Raw genomic sequence first — 27035 nt, forward strand, 5'->3', positions numbered from 1 at the left:
AATATCCCCATGTATCTAAACCCCAGAGTTTTTGCACACATTCACTCTCCCCACAATAATTTTCATTCTAGAAAGGTATCAAAAAGAAAATTTGCCTTGTTTCTAATTATGGATATCTCAGTGAGGGAGCATGATAGTAATCCCTAACACTGGAAATCTGTTCTTTTCTTTTTTTTTATTTTTTGGTCAAATCATTTTTGGGGAGCCATGTACAAATGAATTTTCATGAATCATACTGTATAATGTTTAAATCAATAACAATTGTTTGACCATATCTACGCAAATCCACAGATAAGGAGGGCAAACTGTAGTGTTTCTTTCTTGATATAAGAGAGAGAGAGAGAGAGAGAGAGAGAGAGAGAGAGAGAGAGAGAGAGAGAGAGAGAGAGAGAGAGATTTTAACCAATGTTCACAGAGGTATTAAACACTGTCCAGGCTACATACTCCTTTTCACAAGCCTTATAAGTTACACAGTATTCTTTTGGCCTGTGCATGCACACCTAGTAGGAATTAGGAGAAAAACTCTAGTAGTGTATATTAATTTCTTCAACATCATGAAAAGTACTTTAAATGTCTAAATTTAACACATTTGTCCAGCACACTTTAATACTTAAATAATTCTATTATGGACTAGTATCATCAATTTCTAGGTGTTTCACAAGATAAAATCTTTTCAAGACAATTCTATCAAACCAATTTATTGGATTATAAATTCAAATTTAAAGCTGTACAGTCAAATCAAAACATGTTTTTTTTTCTAAACTGGGTTCTTCCTAATATACATTTCCATGAAATGTGCGACTTAAATTTCATGAAAGAGATGTACTTACTCCATGATATGTATGCAATACTAAATCATCTTCCACAGTATAATTTACATAACATAATTTGTGCTATTTGAAGAAAATGTTCTGAAAATTATACAACACCAATAAAATTCTACAGCATATACTTATACACACCTTCTACTGTTAAAATACTGGTCAACAAAAATCTTGGTCATAATAAAATTGGTAATGACTTGGTTTTTTTTTTAACTGTAAAAGTTGAAATTCTTTAAAAACACCATGCAAAAAAAATTACAAAGCTGAAAAAAACCACAATTTACTGTCTACTAAAAGAAAGTACGTATAGTTGGAAAGATAAATTTCTCAACTTAGTTTCCTGTCTTTAAACCATTGTCACTAATAACTGGCTAGAAACTGACAGGTTATACTATTTTTCTAAAATTAGTAAAGAACAGTAAAATTTCAGTTCATAATGCTTTACCCTTTTTTTCCCATTACATATTCATAAACTATTGCATAGATAAACCTTAACCCTTTTACCCCCAAAGGACGTACTGGTACGTTTCACAAAACCCATCCCTTTACCCCCATGGACGTACCGGTACGTCCTTGCAAAAAAATGCTATAAAAAGTTTTTTTTTCATATTTTTGATAATTTTTTGAAAAAATTCAGGCATTTTCCAAGAGAATGAGACCAACCTGACCTCTCTATGACAAAAATTAAGGTTGTAGGGCAATTTAAAAAAAATATACTGCAAAATGTGCTGGGAAAAAAATAACCCCTTGGGGTTAAGGGTTGGAAATTTCCAAAGGGTTAACAATGCTTAAAAATTTAAGAATAATTACACTCATGGTGGTGATGATGATGATGATGATGATGATGATGATGACACTCGTAAAATATCAAATAACAAGAAACCACTTACCTGTTGAACACTATTGAAAGCATGAGTGAGTTTTGGAGACAAGATTTTATCCTGAGTACCTTCAGCTAACTGGTGCGAAGAATTGCTTCCCCAAACAAAAACATCACACGATTCATTTGTATCATTTGTTTCTTCACACGAATCACCAATGCAGGTACGAGCATATTCACCTACAAAAAGAATAAGTCAAATAATGTTGAAAACTAAAAAATCAAGAATCTTAATTCTTTGAAAAGGAATTTATTAAAGACAAAAATCCAAAGTTTCATGAAATTAAATAAAATCTCTTCTTAACAATTAAACTCATAATTTTCCATGGTTAATCTAATGATCTGCCCAATTTTCACTTCACAACATCAAAAACAAATACTGTATCTACTGAAATTCCGTTCTATGTCTTATGAAAATTTTAAATTGATCTGCAGAAATAATATACAAAAACTAGTGTCTGTACTACTTTAAAAGGTCACATACAATTCAGAATATGTAAATCAAAGAAACCACATTTACAATGCACAATTTATGAAAATATTTTTCATTAAATCAACTTCCATCCAAAGGATGACAATCTTAAGCCAGCAGAAATACACATCAGTTGCAATACTAAAAAGCTTAACTCACAAGCCATATGAGATAATTTTTCCATGAGAATTAGGGCCGCTTGATAAAGAGGCACTGTAGAATCATCTTGAACAGCTCCTGCAAATTGTTCAGTGCCATTTTCTCCACTCTGAGCCAAAGAACTCATCACATCTTGTAAGCATTTGCTGCTTATGCATGTACTATTTTCAAAGAGAAAAAATATGTACAAATCAGTTTCCTGGAATATCATTAGAAAATGTGTTTTACCATATTTGATAACTAGAAATACACATCACAAAATGAATACTGTACAGGTATTTCTAATAATACAATTACCCATTATCATCAGTATCTGCCGACGCAGCATCACATGGTTTCTGAGCACAGGATGCAGCAGCACTAAGGGCCATATGTACCCACTCGAGTAAATACCTCAAGCTACCTCTTTGCAAGCTCAATCCCAACAGCAACTCTGCACTTAGTTTACGACCTGTAATAACACATCAATAAGGTTACTAAAAAGTTATGGGAACAAAAAAATACTGTATAATAAACAAAATATAAATCACAAATTTTTAAGTAATTTGTATTTTTCCTAACATACTTACCTAGATCTACCTTCTTAGGAGTTACTGGCTAACTCTACCTAACCGACCAGCTTTTTGTATAGTTTATCTCCCTCTTCTCGTTTTCTACGGGGTCAACCTCTGGCAGTGTGGTACATGCCCGAGGCGACCCCGGGGTCAGGAAGCGTGATATCTCAGGTCGAGTCTCCAGTAAGTTTCATTGGAATAGGTATTACTAGATCCTGCAGGTTCTCGGGGACGGATGGGAGGGCCATAACCCGAAGGTAGTTCTAGGTAAGTATGTTAGGAAAAATGATATTTTGATTATTAAATAAATTTTTGAATATACTTACCCGGTGAATATATAATAGCTGACGTCTCCGACGGCTCGACAGATTCCAAAAACTCGCGAGCGATCGCCGTGAAGGTTGCGGGTGTGACCACCAGCGCCGACTATCGGCCAGATACCGCATATACTTGTAAACATCTCCAGTTCTTCTCAGTCCCCTAGGTCTCTATCGGGGAGGAAGGGAGGGCCTTTAATTTATATATTCACCGGGTAAGTATATTCAAAAATTTATTTTATAATCAAAATATCATTTTTAAATATTAAACTTAGCTGGTGAATATATAATAGCTGATTCACACCCATGGTGTGAGTAGAGACCAGTATTAATACAATAAAGGCGTATATGCTCAAGAGTTTTTGACAATTATTCAAAAAACAGACTTAAGTATAGGTACCTGGTAAGGAAGCACTCTGATTATTACTCTGCCTCATTAGTCCGCTATCCTCATGAAGCCCAGCGATCCTCTTAGGATGCCGAAAGACTCCCAGGATCTGCTATAACCAGGGTGAACACCCCTATAACAGGACCTCATCAATACCCTTAATCTGGGCGCTCTCAAGAAACAATATTTTGACCACCCGCCAAATCAAAAAGATTGCGAAAGACTTCTTAGTCTCCCGTACAACCCAAAATAAGATTAAAAATTTCAAGAGTAGATTAAAAGGATATTGGGATTAAGGGAATGTAGTGGTAGAGCCTTCACCCACTACTGCACTCACTGCTACGAATGGTCCCAGTGTGTAGCAGTCCTCATAAAGAGTCTGGACATCTTTCAAGTAATATAAAGCGAAAACCGACTTGCCTCTCCAAAAGGTCGCGTCCATAATACTTTTAATGGGTCTATTTTGCTTAAACGCTACAGAAGTTGCTATCGCTCTAACTTCATGAGCCTTGACTTTAAGTAAATTATGATCCTTCTCACTTAATTGAGTGTGTGCCTCCCGAATCAAAAGTCTAATAAAATAAGACCACGCATTCTTAGACATAGGCAAAGAGGGCTTTTTAACGGAGCACCATAAAGCCTCTGAACAACCTCGTCGTGGTTTAGTTCTGGATAAACAAAAGTTAAGAGCTCTAACGGGGCACAGCACTCTTTCAACTTCATTCCCCACAATCTCAGAAAGACTGGGGATTTCAAATGATTTAGGCCAAGGACGAGACGGAAGTTCATTCTTGGCCAAAAAAACCAAGTTGAAGAGCGCATACTGCTTTATTAGCGGAGAATCCGATGTTCTTGCTAAAAGCATGTATCTCACTAACCCTTTTAGCCGAAGCCAAGCTCACCAAAAAAAAGTGTCTTGAGGGTAAGATCCTTCAGGGAGGCTGAATTTAATGGTTCAAACCTGTCTGACATAAGGAACTGTAGGACCACGTCCAAGTTCCAAGCAGGAGTCAAAATATGACGCTCCTTGGAAGTCTCGAAAGACTTAAGCAGGTCTTGGAGATCTTTGTTATTAGAAAGATCCAAACCCTTATGCCTGAAAACAGAAGCTAACATGCTTCTGTAGCCTTTAATGGTGGATGCAGAGAGGGAGCGACCGTTTCTCAGATAAGGCAGAAAATCCACAATCTGCGCTACAGAGGCACTTGGAAGAGGAAATAGAGGAGGACTTGCACCAGTCTCTAAATACCTCCCATTTCGACTGATAGATCCTGATGGTAGAGGATCTTCTAGCCCTCGCGATCGCTCTAGCTGCCTCCTTCGAAAACCCTCGAGCTCAAGAGAGTCTTTCGATAGTCTGAAGGCAGTTAGACGAAGCGTGGGGAGGCTTTGATAAAATCTCTTTACGTGAGGCTGTCGCAAGAGATCCATCCGTAACGGCAGACTTCTTGGAACGTCTACCAGCCATAGAAGTACCTCTGTGAACCACTCTCTCGCGGGCCAGAGTGGAGCAACCAATGTCAACCTGGTCCCTTCGTGAGAGGTGAACTTCTGCAGCACCTTGTTTAGGATCTTGAAAGGTGGAAAGGCATAAACGTCCAGGTGAGACCAGTCCAGCAGGAAAGCATCTATGTGGGCTGCCTCTGGATCTGGAACTGGAAAGCAGTAAGTCGAGAGCCTCTTTGTCAGAGAAGTCGCAAAAAGATCTATGGTGGGTTGACCCCATGTCATCCATAGCTTCTCGCACACAGTCTTATGCAACGTCCACTCCATGCAGATGACTTGTCCTCTTCTGCTGAGGCAGTCCGCCAAGACATTCATTTTTCCTTACACAAATCTCGCCAAAGGAGAGATGTTACTTGCCTTAAATGGAGTTCCTTCTGATCCGTGGATCAAAGACCCGAGCATTCCAGACTGTCCAGTGGAGCTCCCTAACCCAAATCCGATGCATCTGAATACAACACATGGTTTGGGTTCTTGATCGCAAGAGAAAGACCTTCTCGAAGTGTGATGTTGCTGTCCCACCAAGTCAGACATGTCTAGACTGAGTTGGAGATTGGGAAAGAGATACTCTCTAAGCCCTTCTCCTTGTTCCAATGGTTTAGGTGAAATTGGAGAGAGCATAGGTTGAGTCTCCCCAGAGAGATAAACTACTCCAGCGATGAAAGAGTTCCCACGAGGCTAGTTCAAACTCTTACAGAGCAACTGTTTTTCTCTTGCAAGTGAAGGACTTTTAACAGAGCTTGTTCCATTCTTGTGGGAGACGAAAAGGCCCGAAAAATCAGACACTGTATCTCCATTCCCAAATAAAGAATAGTCTGGGATGGGGTACTGTAAGTTACGACTTTTCTACGTTCACTATGAGACCTAGCTCCTTGGTTAGGTCTAATGTCCATTAGAGGCTCTCCAGACAGCGATATAATGACGACGCCCTGATTAGCCAGTCGTCAAAATAAAGGGAGGCTCTGAATCCTCAAAAAATGTAGAAAGCTTGCTACATTTTGCAAGGGCCTTGTAAAAACAAGAGGAGCAGGAATGAGGCCGAAGTACAGTGCTCGACACTGGTACATTACTTTCCCGTCCACAAACCTCAGATGTTGTTGAAAGTTTGGATGAATCGGGATGTGGAAGTATGCATCCTGAAGGTCGAGAGAGACCATCCAGTCGCCTTCCCTTACTGCTACCAAGACAGATTTGGTAGTCTTCATCGTGAAGTTTGTCTTGACAATGAACACATTGAGCGCACTTACATCTTAAGTACTCCTGCAGTGAACGTGGCTGCCAGATCATTGGAGCCATCCCTGATAGCCTTGTTCCTGCAGTGAACGTGGCTGTCAGATCATTGGAGCCATCCCTGATAGCCTTGTTCATGCATGACATAATTGTACAGCAATACATTGACAGCTGGAGAGACCTTCTTACTTAAGGCTCCCAGGGACCAATCCAACAAATAAAAACTTCAAACGCTCGAAAAACTCCTAACAGGAGATGGTCTAGCTCTGAAGCCGACCATAAAATCTTGGAGCGTCTCATGGCCAGGCGACGGGGAGAGTCTATGAGGCTTGAGAAGTCTCCCTGGGCAGAGGCAGGAACTCCCAAGCCGAGAACTTCTCCCGTGTCATACCAGACGCTCGCTCTAGAAGTCAGTTTAAAAGGAGGGAAAGCAAAGGCTGTCAACCCCAAACTCCTCCTGGTGATCAACCAGTCGCCTAGCAAACGTAAAGCTCTCTTAGAAGAGCGAGAGAGCACTAGCTTAGAAAACGACGGCTTCGAAGTAGCTAGGCCTAGCGTAAACTCTGACGAAGGCGAACGAGGAGCAGCAGTTACAAAATGGTCCGGAAAAAGATCCTTAAAAATCAGCATGATTTTTTTAAAGTCCATAGAGGGCTGAGCAGCTTTAGGCTCCTCTCCGTCTGACAAAGTCCCCAAAGGAATATCAGTAGGAGGAGGATCAGCAACTTCCTCATCTGAAGGAACCTCGTCCGACAATTGCCGAGTCTCATGAAAAGGAGAGACCTGCCGCGGCGGCAACGCTTGACAGGCAATGTCAACAAGCAAAGGAGCAGCAGTAGCAGTAGAGGAAGCGACGTCACGCCGCTGCTGAAAGGACTGAAATCCTTGTGACTGACCAACAACCACAACTGAAGTTGATTGACGCTCGACGTCACGTCGGAACTGCCTTGACTGCATAGACTGAGCAGGCAAAACAACCTTCGACTGCGGTGATTGACGCTCAACGTCAAGTCGAGGCAACTGAGCCGGTCGGCGAACGTCAGGTCGGGGCTGCGGCGGCAGCGGCTGAACGTCAACACGAAACTGCGGCAGCGGCTGAAAGTCAACACGAGACTGCAGCGAGGGAGGATCCATGTCACGTGACTGACGTGAAAAACTACTGACATCACGTTTCAAAGTACAAGAAACGTCAGCACTAACGTCAAACGGACGAGTAAGTGCTCGTTTGGGCGGCTGACGGCCAGAGTCTCGTTTAGCGTAACGGCGACTCGAAATCGAAGGTTCATCGTGAACCTGCTCAACGTCATACTTCTCCATAAGGGAGGCAAGCTTAGTCTGCATGTCCTGCAGGACAACCCATATAGGATCAACGGGAGTCGGAACGGGCCGAGACGACGGTAACGTCTGTGTTGGCAAAACATTGCCTTTACCGCGACCCTCGGACCCCGTGTTACGCTTGCGTTTAATAGGTAAACAGTCTTCCGACGACTGCAAAGGGTCAGAGCTGTCCCAATGGCTACAGCCAGGACGCTGGACCTGTCCTGAAGGGACTGACTTTCGCTTCAAGGGTCTAGAAACCTTGCGCCAAGGTTTCTTTTGCGAAAAGTCTTCGGATGACGAGGAGAACACAGTCTCACCCGTCTTATGGTAAGGGCGATCTTGACGAGAAACGTCCGATACCAAAGAGGGAACGTCTGTACGTTGGTTAAAGCCTCTCCTCCCCTTAAGTCCTACGACATTACTTCTCCCTGGTGCAGGGGAGCCTGAAAGAGGTCTCGGACTAGGGGAGCGACAAGCACGAACAAACGAACCCTCCGCAACACAGAACATGTTTTTTGCACTTACTTCACTGATATCATATTTTTCAATAATTTCAATTTAGGCATGAATAAAACTGATTTCTACCTGAAGCACGCAATTCTCCCTTACATCAAAAGGTTATAATTGCGAAATGAGTCGTATAATGTAAGCACATTAGTACAAAATGAAACACACATGCAAAAATCAATAAACATATACATATATATCGAATAAAACGGAAATATATAAAGTTAAAAAGGATCAGTGACTGGGGAGGAGACTAAACACTAGTTCACTAAAGACTACGTTTTCAATCTCTCACCGTACAGTGCCTTGGGATGAGAATAAAAACTAAAAACGTTTTATCCTCTCTCCCCGTACAGAGACTTGGGACGAGAGTAAAAAACTGAATCGAGAACAACGTTACTCGCTCCCAAACTCCTTGTACAGAGACTTGGGACGAGAATAAAGATCGGATCGTTCTCTCTTTCTCTCTCTCTCTCCGTCTCTCTCTCTCTCTCTTGTCACACACAAGAGAATTGCCCACTCACCCTTCGTCAATAAACAGGTTATTTGACCAAAGGAAAAAACTGAAAGGACTAAGAAATTGAAAATTAACAAGTTCCTTTAAATTAGTATCTAAAACATTTCAGTTTGAAAGAAGAATGAACAAAACGTCAAAATCGATTCACTCTTTCTGCAAAGTGAAACCGTGATTCTCTCTTTCTCTATCGTAACGATAGAGCGCAAACTGCGTAGCATAAATAAACCAAACGTTAGTTCATCTTTGAAAAAAACAGCACGAAGACTATTCAAAGAATATATTTCTTAAAATATTTTCTAAAAAATATTCATTTCATAACTCTTACAGAGCAATTGATTTAAACTTAACAAAAATAAAAGTTGAATGGGCTCAACGTTGTTTAGCTTCGTTTTCCAAGTTAGGACTGCCTACAAGGAATAGGTAAAGGCCGCATATAAACAAAACAAAATTTATCTTGATGTTTAGTATAAATGGAAAGCTAATCGAAGAGGCCTAATAAAGGCGGGTGAGATATAAAATATATAGAGGAAAATCTATAAATATCAACAATAATTTATAACGTGATAAAATAATTACTAAAAGCCTTAAACACACTTCCGTACACTGAGGGAAGGGTCGGCCATCTTTACTCTATGGAAAAACCAGAGATAAAAAAAAAAAAAAGCATTTCTTTTGAAGATAGTATTGAATAATCCAACACGGCGAAAGCAATAAAACCAAAACCAAGTACTTCACCAATTCGGTAGAAAACTCGAGGTCATAAAGCGAGTGGAACCAACTTGTCGACAAGACCGACAGAGAAGAACTGGAGATGTTTACAAGTATATGCGGTTACTGGCCGATAGTCGGCGCTGGTGGTCACACCCGCAACCTTCACGGCGATCGCTCGCGAGTTTTTGGAATCTGTCGAGCCATCGGAGACGTCAGCTATTATATATTCACCGGCTAAGTTTAATATTTAAAAATACAAATTACTTAAAAATTTGTGATTTGTTCCAACACGGTTACTTACCTAGAACTACCTTCTTAGGACACTTACACTTTAGGAGGTGGGAGTGTCCTGCAGGAATCAGGATTCGACGGGGAGGCACGCGAGAGAGGGAACCTCTAAGGAGGGCTTGATTCTAAAACCACTTGAAAACTGCACGAAAAGTAGGGGAAAACTATCCAAAAAAACTCACTTAGTGTCTAAATGTATTACCTTTTTCAAAACCAATTTCTTGAAGGTTATACCTTACCGTGATTAAGGTCTTCTCCTCATCTTCCAGGCCCGTTCGATCCGGGGAAGGAAGGAAAAAGTGGAGGGGGAGGGTAAGGTTAAGGAAGGAACTAGTGTCTCTTGGCATTAACACCCCCGCTTACCCTGTGGCTATGACCTTAGATCTCTTGAAGGGCCGACACGACCGGGCCAATAGAAAATTTGTCCAAGGATTTTCTCGTATATCTTTTAGATAATGTTCCGTGAAGGTGGACTGTCTAGACCAGGTCCCAGCCTTCAGGATCTTACCCACAGCCATGTTCTTCTCGAAAGCCAGAGAGGTGCTCAGAGCCCTGATATCATGAGGTCTCGGTTTTCCCGGTAGAGGGGTCCCAGAAGCCTCGTAGATTCTCTTTATCACTTGTCTCAGCCAAAAAGAGATTGAATTTTTCGAGACTGGTTTCTCCACTCGTCCTGTTGAGATGAATAAATTTTTGATCTGAGGGCGGCAATCTTCAGTCCTCTCCAGGTATTTTCTTATAGTTCGTACGGGACATAAGAGGAGATCCTTAGGGTTGCCGGATCGAGGGATGGCTGGCACCGAAAAACCCTCGAACCGAGGATCCCAACACGCTGGGTTCTGCGTTTTCGCCACAAAACGAGGGACGAACCTAAAGACAACTTCCCTCCACCCTTTGGAGTGTGAGACCTCGTAAGAGAGGCCGTGTAACTCGCTAACTCTTTTCGCCGAGGCCAGGGCTAAAAGAAAAGCTGTTTTAAGGGTGAGTTCTCTGTCTAAAATGTTCCTGAGAGGTTCGAAGGGCGGTTCTGACAGAACTTTGAGGACTCTTGCCAAGTCCCACTGCGTAACCTGTACCTCCTTGGGGGGGACATGATTGCTAAAAACTACGGATGAGCATCGAGATGTGCCTCGAGGCTCCCAAGTCAATGCCTCTAAGGAGGAAGACTTGACCTAGGGCTGCTCGAACTCCCTTGATGGCTGGGATGGACGAACCCACGTCGTCTCTCAGATACACCACAAAGTCTGCAATGTCCTGGATCGACGCCCCTAAGGGCCTAATGTTTTTGGATGCACACCACTTCAGGAAGACTGCCCACTTAGCCTGGTAGACAACTGCCGAGGAACGCCGTAGATACCCAGACATCCTTGTCGCGGTTCTCGATGAGTATCCTTCTTTCTTCAGGAGCTTCTCGATAACCTCCACGCGTGAAGGCGGAGGGATCGAGGGTTTTCGTGCCACCTGTGAAAATGAGGTTGTCGCAGGAGGTCTGGCCTGTCCAGAAGCGGCCAAGGAGGACGAAGAGCTAATTCCTTTAGGTCTGCGAACCAGTCTCTCTCCGGCCACCAAGGCGCTACTAAAGTCATCGACAGGTTGGACGACCTCCTCACACTGTTCAGCACTTGCCTGATCAAACTGAAGGGAGGGAAGGCGTACACATCGAGACTGTCCCAGGGATGTTGGAAGGTGTCCTCGAACGCTGCTGACGGATCTGGGATTGGAGAGCAGAACACGGGGAGTTGGGCATTCAGACGTGTGGCAAACAAGTCTATCACTGGGGAGCCCCACAGTAGGATGACTGCTCGAGCTACCTCCGGGTGTAGGGTCCACTCCGAACCTATCACCTGACCCGCCCTGCTGAGGCCGTCGGCCATCACGTTCCTCTTTCCTGGAATGAACCTTGCCGTCAGTTCCAACCCTTCTTCTGTGGCCCACTCCAACAGTTCCGTGGCTAGGGCGCAGAGGACCTTTGACTTCATGCCTCCCTGCTTCTTTACATACGCCACTACTGTGGCGTTGACGCACATTAACGCCACAGTGTTCCCTCGCAGTAAGTGTACGAACTGTCGACACACCCTTAGAACTGCTATTATCTCCAGGATGATTATATGGAAAGACGCCTCCTCGCTGGACCACAGCCCTTTTTCTGATTTTCCCAGCAGGTGCGCTCCCCAGCCCTCCTTTGATTCGTCCGTGAACAACAGCATCTCCGGGGGGTCGGAGGCGAAGGGCATTCCCTTCTCCGTGTTTGACCTGATGCTCCACCAAGGAAAGGTCTCTCTCGTCTTCGGGAGGACTGGCACTACTTTGTGGGGTTCCTTGCCTTAGACCCACGACTCCTTTAGATTCCACTGTACCGGGCGGAGCCTGAGTCTCCCTTGCGGTACTAATTTTTCCAGGGAAACCAGGTGACCCAGTAACTTCTGCCAGTCCTTGGCCCTCCTGGGTTGTCCCGTCAGGAAGGGTTGAAGGATACGTTCCAGGTTGGCCAACCTTTCTTCTGAGGGGAAGGCCCTTACTAACTGGGTGTCCAGGACCATCCCCAAGTAAGTCATCCTGGTGCTGGGGACTAGCTGGGACTTCCCTAGGTTGACCGTGATCCCTAACACCTTGCAGAGGTCGAGCAACATATCGCCTTGCTCCTTCAGTTGTTCCCTTGAGGCAGAAAGCAACAACCAGTCGTCCAGGTACCTGAGTAGTCGAATTCCTTTCTCGTGTCCCCACGCCAGGATCGAGGCGAACACTCTCGTGAACACTTGCGGGGCCGTCGAGAGGCCGAAGCACAGGGTCTTGAACTGCAGGACCCTGGACTCCCACTTGATTCTGAGGAACTTCCTGCAGGAGGGGTGTACAGGGATTTGAAAGTAGGCATCCTTGAGGTCGAGAGACATGAGGAAATCCCCTTCCCTCAAGGCTGCGATCACTGTCTTGGGGGTATCCATCTTGAATTCCGTCTTTGAGACGAACTTGTTGAGGGCTGAGAGATCTATGACTGGCCTCCACCCTTTTGTCGATTTTTCCACCAGGAAGAGCCTGCTGAAGAAACCCGGGCTGGGGTTCTCCACTGTCACCAAAGCTCCCTTGTTGATCATGGTCGCTACTTCCTCTTGTAGCGCCAACCTCTTCAAGGGGTCCTTTGGAACCAGCCAATCGGCCCTCTGGGCTGGGATGAGAAGGAGAGGCTCTTCCAGGAACGGGAGTCTGTAGCCCTCCTTCAGGACCGTCACCGTCCAGGGATCCGCACCGAGATCTCGCCATGCTTGCCAAAAATGTCTGAGGCACCCCCCTACTAGGGGCTCCTGCGGGAGTAGGGGGCCTCTCCTCCTACCTTCTCCTGGAGGAGCGGCCAGATCTACCTCTCCTAGCGTTACCATAGGAGGGTCTGTAGGCTGACTGAGGGCCTGCCGTGGTCCTACGGGTGGGCTGTTGCGAGGCTTGAAGCCAAGGGGCTGAAGGAAGTTCTCTTCTGGGAAGCAAGGGTGTGGTCTGTGAGGAGTGAGGGATGTCCGTTGGAGCTCTCCTAAACGTGGTCTTCCTCATAGGCGGGGGCCTAGGATCCGTCTCTCTCACTTTCCTCACCTTCTCCACAGTATCCTCTACCAACTTGATGGGGAAAATGTCATTCCCCCACACAGAGGAATTTCTCAGTCTCCTTGCTTCCCTGTCAGGCAACTTCCGCATTAGTTTGCTCAAAACAGTATCTCTTTCTCAGGACCCAGTTCGAAGCTACCGTCAGAGACTGGGACGATAAGAATTTGAAAGCCTTGCCCCCAGAACTAACAAGGTCCCACAGCATGGCCTGATTTTCTGGAAGGGAGAGGTCGTGTGATGCCTGAAACCCCACCAAAGCGCACGACCACCAATCCAACCAGGAGGACACGTAGACCAGGTCCTGAGCCATGTCCTCCATCATAGATGCTTCCGTCGGGGAAAAGCACACGGGGGCCGTGGATGCCCTGTCTTCCGAGGTTCCCTGGTTCAGCGCGGACACCGCTGCTTCCACCGCACGGGGACCGCCGCGATGCCCTTCGGAGGAACTCTGACTTCTGGGGGCCTCTACTAGTCCTGCCAAGTATTCATCGATCTGTTCCATCCCCAGCTTTACGTCTTGAGCGAGAGGGAGAGACAGAGATGGCTTTTGTTGTACCGGACTGTCGATCATCCTGGACAGTCCGGAAAGTACTGCCTTTGCAGCTGAGGGCTTGGGCTCATCCAACCGGTGGTGTCTTCGGATGAGGGCCAGTACCTTACGGTAGGAGGAGATGTCGTCCGTCGAGCACTCCCCTCCTTCCACCAGGTCTTCCGTCACCAGTTCCTCCGTACGGGGGTAAGCCGTGACGGTGGGAAAAACAACGCCCGACGGGCCAGCCAGTGGTACGGGCTGCCCCGTGGGGACGAAGGCATCCGTCATGGGAGTACCAACGTCCTCCGAGCCTGCCAGTGGTATGGTCTGCCCCGTGGATACAAAGGCATCCGTCATGGGAGTACCTTGTTCCACGGGGGGCTCCGTGGATGGGGGATCCATGCGGACCGACGGGCGCCCTTGGTGCTTAAGGAAGGCCTCCAAGGTGCCCGTGGTCGACGCTAAGCCTTCCTTCATACTCCTTATATCCTTCCTAAGGGAAGAAGGGGCGGAGGCTACTGTAGGGTTAAACAATGCACGGGGGTCTCGGTTCGAGCCCTCCCGCCGGGCGGCTAGGTCGAAGGAGGAGCTAGGAGGGTGACACAACAAAGGCGAGGCTCTAGGGAGCCACCCGGAAGCGGCCGCGGCTGTGGACAACCTAAACAGCTCGCTCCGGGGCACTGTGACATTCACCCAGTCCTTTGACTTACAGTACTCCTCTTCGCTTTTTTCTTAGAGGACTTCGACCGTTTCCTACCATGCCTCGAGCGGGAACGAGACTTTTTCTTCCTTCGAGATTTCTCCCTCTTCCTTTTGATCAGGTTCATGTCTTCGTCCTCTGATGACGAAGAAGACGAAGAGTCCGATGACGACGACGAGGATGAGGACAGAGCTCTCCGACCGGCCAACATGTCCAAGACCGTGGGGGGAAAAATGATATTTTGATTATAAAATAAATTTTTGAATATACTTACCCGGTGAATATATAAAAGCTGACGTCTCGGACGGCTCGACAGAAACACAAAAACTCGCGAGCGATCGCCATGAAGGTTGCGGGTGTGCCCACCAGCGCCGACTATCGGCCAGATACCGCATATACTTGTAAACACCTCCAGTTCTTCTCATTCCGCTGGGTCTCTATCGGGGAGGAAGGGAGGGCCTTTAATTTATATATTCACCGGGTAAGTATATTCAAAAATTTATTTTATAATCAAAATATCATTTTTAAATATTAAACTTAGCCGGTGAATATATAATAGCTGATTCACACCCATGGTGGTGGGTAGAGACCAGTATTAATACAATAAAGGCGTATATGCTTAGAGTTTTTGACAGTTATATCATAACAAAACCCAAATAAATATAGGTACCTGGTAAGGAAGCTGACTCTGACGATTACTCTGCCTTATTAGTCCGCTTTCCTCACGAAGCCCAGCCATCCTCTCAGGATGCTGAAAGACTCCCAGGAGCTGTTATATCCAGGGCGACCACCCATACAACAGGACCTCATCAAAACCCTTAATCTGGGCGTTCTCAAGAAAAGACATTTGACCACCCGCCAAATCAAAAAGGATGCGAAAGGCTTCTCAGCCTTCCGTACAACCCAAAACAAGATTAAAAACATTTCAAGAGAAGATTAAAAGGATATTGGGATTAAGGGAATGTAGTGGTACAACCCTCACCCACTACTGCACTCACTGCAACGAATGGACCCAGTGTGTAGCAGTCCTCATAAAGAGTCTGGACGTCTTTTAAGTAAAATGAAGCGAACACCGACTTGCTCCTCCAAAAGGTCGCGTCCATAATACTTCGCAGAGATCTGTTTTGCTTAAAGGCCACGGAAGTTGCTATCGCTCTTACTTCGTGCGTCTTGACCTTAAGTAAACAACGATCTTTTTCACTCAAGTGAGAATGAGCCTCTCGGATTAAAAATCTAATAAAATACGATAAAGCATTTTTAGACATAGGCAATGAGGGCTTCTTAACTGAGCACCATAAGGCCTCAGATCCACCTCGTAAAGATCTGGTACGAGCTAAATAAAACTTAAGAGCTCTAACTGGGCACAGTACTCTTTCAAGCTCGTTGCCTACGATCTCTGATAGGCAAGGTATATCAAAAGATTTAGGCCAAGGACGAGAAGGCAGTTCATTTTTGGCCAAGAAACCAAGCTGAAGCGAACATGTGGCTTTATCTGTAGAAAAGCCGATGTTTTTACTAAAGGCATGGATCTCACTGACCCTTTTAGCCGAAGCCAAGCACACTAAGAAAAGCTGTCGGACATTAGGAAACTTAGGACCACGTCTAAGTTCCATCCAGGAGTTGCCATACGACGCTCCTTAGAGGTCTCGAAGGACTTAAGGAGATCTTGGAGATCTTTATTATTGGACAGATCTAAGCCTTTATGTCTGAACACAGAAGCCAACATGCTCCTGTAGCCCTTAATAGTGGGAGCAGAGAGGGAGCGAACATTTCTCAGATGCAGGAGAAAGTCTGCAATTTGGGCTACAGAGGTACTGGAAGAGGAAATGGATGATGACTTGCACCAGTCTCTAAAGACTTCCCACTTCAACTGGTAGACCTTGATGGTAGATGCTCTCCTAGCTCTCGCAATCGCTCTGGCTGCCTCCTTCGAAAATCCTCGAGCTCTTGAGAGTCTTTCGATAGTCTGAAGGCAGTCAGACGAAGCGCGGGGAGGCTTTGATGAAGACTCCTTACGTGGGGCTGCCGTAAGAGATCCATCCTTAAAGGTAGACTCCTTGGAACGTCTACCAGCCATTGAAGTACCTCTGTGAACCACTCTCTCGCGGGCCAGAGGGGAGCAACCAACGTCAACCTTGTCCCTTCGTGAGAGGCGAACTTCTGCAGTACCTTGTTGATGATCTTGAACGGTGGGAATGCGTACGCGTCCAGGTGAGACCAGTCCAGTAGAAAAGCATCTATGTGGGCCGCCTCTGGATCTGGGACTGGAGAGCAATAGGTCGGGAGCCTTTTGGTCAACGAGGTGGCAAAGAGGTCTATGGTGGGTCGGCCCCAAGTCACTCAAAGACTCTTGCACACGTCCTTGTGGAGGGTCCATTCTGTGGGGATCACCTGACCTCTCCGACTGAGACAGTCCGCCAAGACGTTCAAGTCCCCCTGGATGAATCTTGTCAACAGGGAGATGCCTCGATCTTTTGACCAGATGAGGAGGTCCCTTGCGATGACGAACAGTGTGTGGGAGTGAGTGCCTCCTTGCTTGGAGATGTACGCCAAGGCTGTGGTGTTGTCCGAATTGACTTCTACCACTTTGTTTCGTAGAAGACTCTCGAAACTCGTCAAGGCCAAGTGAACCGCCAACAGCTCCTTGCAGTTGATGTGCATGCTCCTCTGATCCGACGTCCAAAGACCCGAACATTCCAGACCGTCCAGAGTCGCTCCCCAACCCAAATCCGACGCGTCTGAGAACAACACGTGGTTTGGGTTCTTGACCGCCAGGGACAGACCCTCTCGCAGACTTATGTTGCTGTCCCACCAGTTCAGGCACGTTTTTACTGGCTCGGAGATCGGGATTGACACAGCTTCCAAAGTCTTGCTCTTGTTCCAATGGGAGTCTAGATGGAACTGGAGAGGGCGAAGGTGAAGTCTCCCTAGTGAGATAAATTGCTCCAGGGATGACAGAGTCCCTAAGAGGCTCATCCAACTTCTCACTGAGCAACGGTCTTTTTTCAGCATGAGGCGGACTTTGAGCAGGGCTTGCTCTATCCTGATGGCAGATGGAAAAGCCCGAAAAACTAGACTGCGAATCTCCATCCCCAAATAGAGAATCGTCTGGGAGGGATTCAGTTGAGACTTTTCTAAGTTCACCAACAGTCCCAACTCCTTTGCCAGACCCAACGTCCATTGAAGGTCCTGCAGACAGCGATGACAGGACGATGCTCTGAGAAGCCAGTCGTCCAGGTACAGGGAGGCTCGAATTCCCGATAAATGAAGGAATTTTGCCACATTCCTCATGAGCCTCGTAAACACGAGAGGAGCAGGGCTGAAGCCGAAGCACAGTGCTTGGAACTGGTACACCACATTCCTGTAAACAAACCTCAGATACAGTTGAGAATCTGGGTGTATAGGAATGTGGAAGTACGCATCCTGCAGGTCGAGAGAGACCATCCACTCTCCCTCTCTGACCGCTGCTAGGACGGACTTCGTGGTCTCCATCGTAAATTTTGTTTTTACAACAAAAACGTTGAGCGCACTGACGTCCAGCACTGGCCTCCAACCTCCTGTATGCTTTGGGACTAGGAAGAGATGGTTGTAAAATCCCGGTGATTGAAGGTCCGAGACTTTCACCACCGCTCCCTTCTCTAGCAACAGAGAAACCTGCTGATGTAGAGCTTGTCTCCTTGACTCCTCTCGATACCTGGGAGAGAGGTCTAAAGGAACTGTTACTAGAGGAGGTCTGCGTACAAAAGGTATTTTGTACCCCTCCTAGAGCAACAACACAGACTCTTGGTCTGCACCCCTCTTCTCCCAGGCCTGCCAGAAGCTGTTCAGTCTGGCCCCTACCGCTGTCTGAGGACGTGGGCAGTCAGACTCTGCCACGGGAGGACTTGGATCCTCTCCTCTTGCCTCTTTTACCGTCGGCACGAGCGCCTCCCCTGCTGGGGGCTCTGCCACGAAAGGGTGGGATAAACCTAGTCGCTGGGGTATCGATCTTGGGTCTTACGACATAAGACGATGAAGGAGCACCCTTACGAGCAGAAGTAGCCATCAGGTCGTGTGTATCCTTCTGCACCAGCGAAGCCGCAATATCCTTGATCAACTGTTGAGGAAACAAGACAGATGACAAGGGGGCAAAGAGAAGCTCCGACCTTTGACAGGGAGTTACTCCTGCCGAAAGGAACGAGCAAAGAGTCTCCCTCTTCTTCAGGACTCCAGCCGTAAAGGTAGCGGCGAGCTCATTGGAGCCATCACGGATGGCTTTGTCCATGCAGGACATAATAAGCACGGAAACATCCTGGTCGGCCGACGAGATCTTCCTGCTTAATGCTCCTAGAGACCAATCTAAGAAGTTAAAAACTTTGAAGGCCCTGTAAACCCCTTTAAGGGGATGGTCAAGGTCCGAGGAGGACCAATAAACTTTAGAGCGTCTCATGGCCAGGCGACGGGGAGAGTCTACGAGGCTTGAGAAGTCTCCCTGGGCAGAGGCAGGAACTCCCAAGCCGAGAACTTCTCCCGTGTCATACCAGACGCTCGCTCTAGAAGCTAGTTTAAAAGGAGGGAAAGCAAAGGCCGTCTTCCCCAAACTACTCCTGGTGATCAACCAGTCGCCTAGCAAACATAAAGCCCTCTTAGAAGAGCGAGAGAGCACTAGCTTAGTAAAAGAAGGCTTCGAAGCAGCTAGGCCTAGCGCAAACTCTGACGGAGGCGAACGAGGAGCAGAAGTTACAAAATGGTCTGGGAAAAGATCCTTAAAAATCATCATGATTTTCTTAAAGTCCATAGAGGGTTGAGCAGCTTTAGGCTCTTCTCCGTCTGATAAAATGCCCAAAGGAATATCAGAAGGCAGAGGATCAGCAACTTCCTCATCTGAAGGAACCTTGTCCCACAATTGTTGAGTCTCATGAAAAGGAGAGACCTGCCGCGGCGGCAATGCTTGACAGGCAATGTCCACAAGCAAAGGAGCAGCAGTAGCAGTCGAGGAAGCGACGTCATGCCGCTGCTGAAAGGACTGAAAACCTTGCGACTGACCAACAACAACAACAGGAGTTGATGGACGCTCGACGTCACGTCGGAACTGCATTGACTGCCTAGACTGAGCAGTCAAAACAACCTTTGACTGCGGTGCTTGACGCTCAACGTCAAGTCGAGGCAACTGAGCTAGTTGGCGAACGTCCTGAACGTCAACACGAGACTGCGGCAGCGGCTGAACGTCAACACGAGGCTGCGGCAGCGGCTGAAAGTCAACACGGGACTGCAGCGAGTGAGGATCCATGTCACGTGACTGACGTGACAAACTACCGACATCACGTTCCATAACGTCAAAAGGACGAGTAAAAGCTCGTTTGGGCGGCTGACAGCCAGAGTCTCGATCAGCGTAACGGCGAGGATCATCGTGAACCTGCTCAACGGTATACTCCTCCATAAGGGAGGCAAGCTTAGTCTGCATATCCTGCAGGACAACCCATTTAGGATCAACGGGAGTCGGGACGGGCCGAGACGATGGTAACGTCTGTGTCGGCAAAACATTGCCTTTACTGAGACTCTCGGAGCCCGTGTTACGCTTACATTTAATAGGCGAACAGTCTTCCGACGACTGCAAAGGGTCAGAGCTGTCCCAATGGCTACAGCCAGGACGCTGGACCTGTCCTGAAGGGACTGACTTCCACTTCAAGGGTCTAGAAACCTTGCGCCAAGGTTTCTTTTGCGAAAAGCCTTCGGATGACGAGGAGAATACAGCCTCGCTCGTCTTATGGTAGGGGCGATCTTGACGAGAAACGCCCGATACCAAAGAGGGAACGTCTGTACGTTGGTTAAAGCCTCTCGTCCCCTTAATTCCTACGACATTACTTTTCCCTGGTGCAGGGGAGCCTGAAAGAGGTCTCGGACTAGGGGAGCGACAAGCACGAACAGACGAACCCTCGGTCGCAACACTAAATACACTTTGCGCACTTATCACTTTATCACTACGATTTTCTGATTTGGCACTCTGACACTTCAATAAATTCACATCTGACATGAGTTGGTTACGGTCCGATGCTAAGGACTCAACTTTCTCGCCTAAAGCTTGAATGGCAAGAAACATATCCCGCATGGACGGTTCATGAGTGCTAGTAGAGGGTTCAGGAACAACTACTACAGGGGAAGGATTAGGTTCAGGGGCATGGGAGGAGGAAAATTCCAACGACCTAGAGGAGCTTCTCCTCACCCTATCTCTCTCCAGCTTACGAGAATATTTATCAAATTCAAGCCAGTCGAATTCCGACAAGACCACGCACTCATCACACCGATCTCCTAATTGGCAGGATTTACCCCGGCAATTAGAACACACGGTATGTGGGTCGAGAGAGGCCTTGGGAAGACGTCTGTTACAATCCCTAGCATTACATTTGCGAAATTTAAGTCCAGGGATAGGAGAAGGGTCAGCCATATTGAACAGTCAAAGAAAATCCAAAACAAATCCAAAGTCATCAACAATAAACACTAGCCAAAAAAGGGTTCAAGAGTTTTAATTGAAGAGAAAAACACCCGTCACAGCGAAAGCTCAAAACAACCAAAATGAAGTACTTCACCAAAAATGACGAAAACTCAAGGTCAACAGCGAGCGGAATCAACTTGTCGATAAGACCGACAGAGAAAAACTGGAACTGTTTACAAGTATATGCGGTATCTGGCCGATAGTCGGCGCTGGTGGGCATACCCGCAACCTTCATGGCGATCGCTCGCGAGTTTTTGTGTTTCTGTCGAGCCGTCCGAGACGTCAGCTATTATATATTCACCGGCTAAGTTTAATATTTAAAATCACGTCGTTTCTCAGGTGCGAGCGGTTGCAGAAACACGGGGGGTAGCGTAGCCGAGGGAGCCGGAGGGGTCCCCGCGAGTCCTTTACAGATCCACTGATCTACCTGCTCTCTAACGGGAGACCTGAAGAGAGTCCTAGGTTTCACCCACATGGCGGGGTCCGAAGACGTCAAACTACCTTTCTCCGTGTCTCCCCCGGCGGTCGAAGCACTCGAAACACGCCACGAGGCAGGGGAAGTATCGGCACTCGGCCTACCCCACATAGGATCTACCGAGGCGACGGGACCTGCGGGCACCAGGCCCTCGCCTCCTACCCACACTTCTGCACTCCACTCAGGCCCCGCACATGCCTGCCCCACACTGGACACATCCCCCACAGGAAAATCAGACTCTTGGGGAAGGGCAATGGGCCTCTTCCCCGCAACGGACTTACCTCGTCCCCTACGCTGGGTAGGGGGGGAAGGGCGGGCGCTACGGTCTACCGAATCGTCTGGCGAATCTGCAGGCGAGGAAAAGCTTGAATCCTTAGGCAACTTCTTAGTTGTCTTCTTCTTCTTCGTCCCGAAGCGCACCCACTGGATCTCAGTCCAATCAGCACATTCCGGGCACGTAGAGGTAGGAGAACACGCTTTCCCCCTACACGTGGAACACAGGGAGTGGGGATCAACCTCAGGCTTGGAGAGGAAAGTCCCGCAAGACTTCCCAGCCACAGGCCCAGGGCAACGACGAGGATGCTCCATAACACAACGCTAACACACCAAGAGACACAAGGATGAACGGGAAAGTGAAGTGAAAACACGTGGGCAACACTCGGTAAGCACAAAGGATTGGGGGACACGAGGGTCGTACAGGTAAGAGAGAGCGCGGCGAGATGTATATCACGTTGCGACCAGCAACTTACTGAAGACTCGACCTGAGATATCACGCTGCCTGACCCCGGGGTCGCCTCGGGCATGTACCACACTGCCAGAGGTTGACCTCGTAGAAAACGAGAAGAGGGAGATAAACTATACAAAAAGCTGGTCGGTTAGGTAGAGTTAGCCAGTAACTCCTAAGAAGGTAGTTTTGGGTAAGTAACCGTGTTGGAACAACTAGTTTTTAAAGTATTTTATAACTTTTCTAGCTTTACAAACTTACGTCCTTTAAAATAGAAAATATCTTTAGTACAAGCTAAAAGGTTTATTTAATTAGTTAGAAAGGTGGTGTGCATGAGTGGGTAGCCCAACCCACCCTCTGGTCAAAGACTCTTCCCTTTTGACCTTCGGCTCCAGACTGAGATGGGTTTTTGAGGTAAGAAGTTCAACTTTAAAGAACTCAGGTTTGTTTAGCTAGGAAAATACAAGTTACTTTTAAAAATTTTTATTTGTTATGCTGCATATACAAACCTACCCTCTTTTAAAGTTAAACTTCCCACCTCAACCACAACTCCGTCCCTACCTGAAAAGCTTTTTAAAAGTGAAGATCCTTGACAGGTGGCTGGGTGGGTGGGACTCCAGTGGAACCTCGACTTACAAGTTTATCTACAAACGAGTTTTTTGAGATACGAGATAGAATTTGGAAGGAAATTCAGTTCGACATGCGAGGAAAATTCCAAGATACTGTACAAGAATCGCAAGCGCTCGTAGCACCACACTACACATTAGGGGAAAAATGGAAATAGGCCTCCATAGTGTTTTCGTCAGTATCCACATAGACAACTACTGTACCATGAGGACTATGGTCAAGCTTGAGAGGTAGCCTTTGACAACCACTTCTCTCAGCGAACAAGGCAAGGAAATCAGAAAATCAAAACGTGAAATTTACCATTAGAAATTAGCAAATAATACTGTACAGCACCATATTGAAAATTCCCAAAGAACCAGTCAGAATGTAAAACTTAAAAGTTAGAAATCGGCAAATAATAACATATAAGTTAGGAGATATCAACGATATTCTGTTAATTATAATGCATGAACATATTCACAATACCTTCAGCTTGAGATGAGCTGATAAACTAAAACAAAACAAAAAATTGGTAATTCCTGTTGTTAAAATGCACCTTGAATTGATATTAGAAAAGTACAAAAATGTTTAACTGAAGGTCAGTTAACATTGAAAACCATGCTTTTTACAGACTTCTTTCAGTACATATATGTTATGTTGTTGGCTAAAACTATCGATCAGCTGATGAATATAGATCTATGTAAAGTACAAATTTATTTCATGTGCAATATCTAATTTGCCCTTTCTAAGGAAACTGATTTTGTTTCTTTCTGCTATATATATGTATTCTATGGAGAGAGAGAGAGAGAGAGAGAGAGAGAGAGAGAGAGAGAGAGAGAGAGAGAGAGAGAGAGAGAGAGAGAGAGAGAGAGTGTGTGTGTGTGTGTGTGTGTGTGTGTGTGTGTGTGTGTGTGTGTGTGTGTGTGTGTGTGTGTTAGTTAAAAGGAGTTAAAAGGATTTTGGATGTCTCAGAGACTTTTTAGTCCATCTGCGGAGACTCAATTTGCTCCTTAGTAGAGCAATTTAGTTTACGAATTTAGAGAGTTCTTATGATCTTGTCTAACTTATTCTTGAACTCGTTTAATGTGTTACTGTTTAGTACATCTCCTGGAGGTCTATTCCAAGTATTTGCTATTTTTTACGTTAATAAATTGCCCCATAGAGTGGTGTTTTATCTTTTCAATTTCACTTGTACCCATTACCTCTGGACTGATTTGTGCTAAGCATGAATAGATTGTTGTAATCTGCTGTACATTTGTTATTCCTTTAAAAATTTTGAATGCCTCTATCAACTGTCCCCTTAGTCGTCAGGTTTGTAGATCAAATAAGTTAAAACATTCTATCCTTCATCTATATCCAATTGCCTTAGAGTTGGAACTGCTTTAGTGGCCGTAGCTTGTACTGCTTCCAGTCTATCTACAGTAAATCCTTCTGAACACTTGGAGCCCAGAATTGGACTCCATATTCTAGATGGAGTATTACTAGTGATGTGTACAGCTGTAGTAGAGTGTCTTTATTTCTGTTTTTGAATTGTCTCTTTACGTAACCTTTTAATTTTTGTGCTTACTTTTCAACTTTTAAGCTCTGTTTGGCGAACTTCAAATCCTTGTTAATAATAAAACTGAGATCTTCCACCTGGTCCACACTTTCTATTTCATTACCCAGCAGGGAGTAATCTGATTGTGGGTTACTATAACCTAATTGCATGACTTTACATTTCTCACAACTGAAAGGCATTTGCCATTTTCTGCACTATTCTCCTAGCTTCGTTACATCCTCTTTTAAGGGGCCCAACCGGAATGTCAATATATAGGAGTATAGGAAAAAAAAAGAATATTGAAAAAATTCAATGAGCTTCATATGGCGATGGAGAATGCGTATACAAAATATTTTGTCCAAATTCCTCTTACTTTCATATTTACAGGGTAATCAGTAAAAGTAACTCAATAAACCAAAAACATTGTTCCCTACAAGAAAATTCAGTCTTTCTTCTGTTATCGTAGATTTTGATAATTATTACATTTCAATGTTAAACAAATTGTGAGCAATGGCATCTGTATAGATTCCATGAGTCACAAGACGATGTATTACACGGTAATTGCACCCTTCGGCCTTCAGAACTACCACAAACCACATAGAGGTTAAACATTTGACTTTGACCTCTGACATTCACTTGTTTTTATGTCGGTTTTTCTCGGTTTCGGCAAGACTTTCGTCATGCCAAAAAGGAAAAGACAATTTCAACATCTCGGTAACATAAGGAAGAAGAAAATTCACTCTAATAAGAGTTCAGAAGTGGGTAATATCGGCGTAATTAGCGGACTCAGTGAAGGAGAGAGATAATGGAGCGACCGTCTTGCCTACAGAAGCAAGATATTGTGCAAAGGGTTGATTCTTAGATCAGGCCTGAAACCTAACGCAGGCGTAGGGCCAATATTCCCTTTCCTACCTAACATTCTCCTATAGAACTTAACAGTTCCCTCAACATCTTGAATAATTAATTAGGGCTCTTCCAGATCTCATTGTGTGAGAGCAACACTTTCCTAAGTGTGTGCATTACTCGGGAGGGAATAAGGCTTCTGACTGATCTCAACCTGTAATATCAGAGGGGATTTCTCGCTGTCCATAAAGAAACTCGTCTCTAACTCCCATCTCGTCTCTAACTCCCATCAGAAGGAGACTTAGTAGCGTGGAAATCTCACAAAGTTTCCTACGGCGAGAAGCTTAACTCTCCCACTGGGAGGGAGACCACTTTCTACAATAATTACATGGAGATTCTTTTGAACATCTCTTATCCAGGCATACAAACCAAGAGGATGTGTGTCCATGTCCGCCCAGCTCATAAGGAGACCACACAAGTTACTATCCTGTCCTAAGCAAAAACATAAATACTGAGATTTATTGGTCATATGCACTCACTCGTAACATATATTTAAAGAGTAACAGCTCAATTGACTGTGAATAAGATAAAAACACAAGCCAAGTGCGTTACACACTAAAAGGGTAGGCGAGACAAATGCAAAAGGCTCAATTATAGAGAGGAAGTGAGGGAACAACCTCTTCAGTTTGCAACCGGTAGTAACATGGGAAGATGCGGCAAGCAACCTCCCGTTTGCTCCTTGGGCATGCGCTGGATTCACGCAGCATGAAGCATGACACAATCAACAATTTTTGATTGGCCGGTGGTAGAATACAAAATCAGGTCAGAGCACAAAACATCTGAATAATCTCAGCACTAAAGCAATCAAAATAATGAATGAAATACCATGTGCTAATCATTTAAACCTCATTACAGTATAAAAGAAAAATTCATAGAACAATGCAAAAAACTGTGTTACTTTGGCGACATAAACATTGTGAGGACCAGAAAGGGGGGCCTCACCTAAAGTAGGAGCCACTCAGGCACCTTCTGACCTTGGTTAGGGTCCTACAATGGCAAACTCCAGAGGAGAGTATATGCAAAGGATATTCGGAAGCTCTCGCCTTTTTAATACAGGGTATAAGCAAAGTGACCTATAGGTAAGAATCTTCAAAATCCTAAAAAATTTTGTCAAATACAAAAACATAATCACCATCTTATATATGTGAAATACTACAAAATATATTTGTTTCTGACCTATTGCATCAGCTGGAGAGGAAGGCTTTGCAGTTTCACCGAGAAAAGATGTGAGCTGTGAGAGAGATGCCAATCCAACACGAGGTAATTTTGACTCGACTGCAAGAGACAGTGGTGGTAATGCTTGAACCACTGACACAGCTGTCCCAAGAACTTCTGAACATAAGCTCCCACCTGCTAGATAAAGAATAAAAGTTTTTCATTATCTAAAATCTGCAAAATGTTTAATTAAAAAAAAATATGTGAACAAGATATCAAGGTTACAGTATATCACAGAATATGGATAAAAGATATAGATATAAAAAACTAAATCAGCTCTTTATACAGGTTAATGAAACAAGTAAGCAAATTAATTCAGCCATCTATGCCCCACCTCCTCCAAAATGGGGTAAAATTCCTATACAATTAAAAATAGTGGTGGTTTACTAAAGATCTCCATTCCTAAGGGTATATCCATAAAAATTACTTAGTATGAACTGAAATATGTTATTTTCATTAGTAAAATAAATTTTTGAATATACTTACCCGATAATCATGTAGCTGTCAACTCCGTTGCCCGACAGAATTCTACGGGAGGGATACGCCAGCTATCACTATACTAGAAGGGGGTGTACTCACAAGCGCCACCTGTGGCCAGGTACTACAGTAC

The 27035-nt window shown here is 45.4% G+C and overlaps 1 protein-coding gene across 1 annotated transcript in view; it reads right to left on the reverse strand.

Moving 5' to 3' along the window:
• Nucleotides 1-26825, reverse strand: part of LOC137623452 (probable E3 ubiquitin-protein ligase HERC1) — a 187289-nt gene extending 160464 nt beyond the window's left edge. Inside the window, exons 1-5 of the mRNA XM_068354287.1 lie at nt 26813-26825; nt 26387-26560; nt 2633-2786; nt 2336-2496; nt 1715-1884 (exon numbers count right to left, since the gene is read on the reverse strand). Of these exons, the coding sequence (XP_068210388.1) occupies nt 1715-1884; nt 2336-2496; nt 2633-2786; nt 26387-26560; nt 26813-26825 (672 nt within the window). The remainder of the gene's footprint in view (nt 1-1714; nt 1885-2335; nt 2497-2632; nt 2787-26386; nt 26561-26812) is intronic.
• Nucleotides 26826-27035: the final 210 nt, after the last annotated feature.

This window comes from Palaemon carinicauda, chromosome 30 (genome assembly GCF_036898095.1).
Source record: "Palaemon carinicauda isolate YSFRI2023 chromosome 30, ASM3689809v2, whole genome shotgun sequence".
In the NCBI taxonomy this organism is placed as follows: domain Eukaryota; kingdom Metazoa; phylum Arthropoda; class Malacostraca; order Decapoda; family Palaemonidae; genus Palaemon; species Palaemon carinicauda.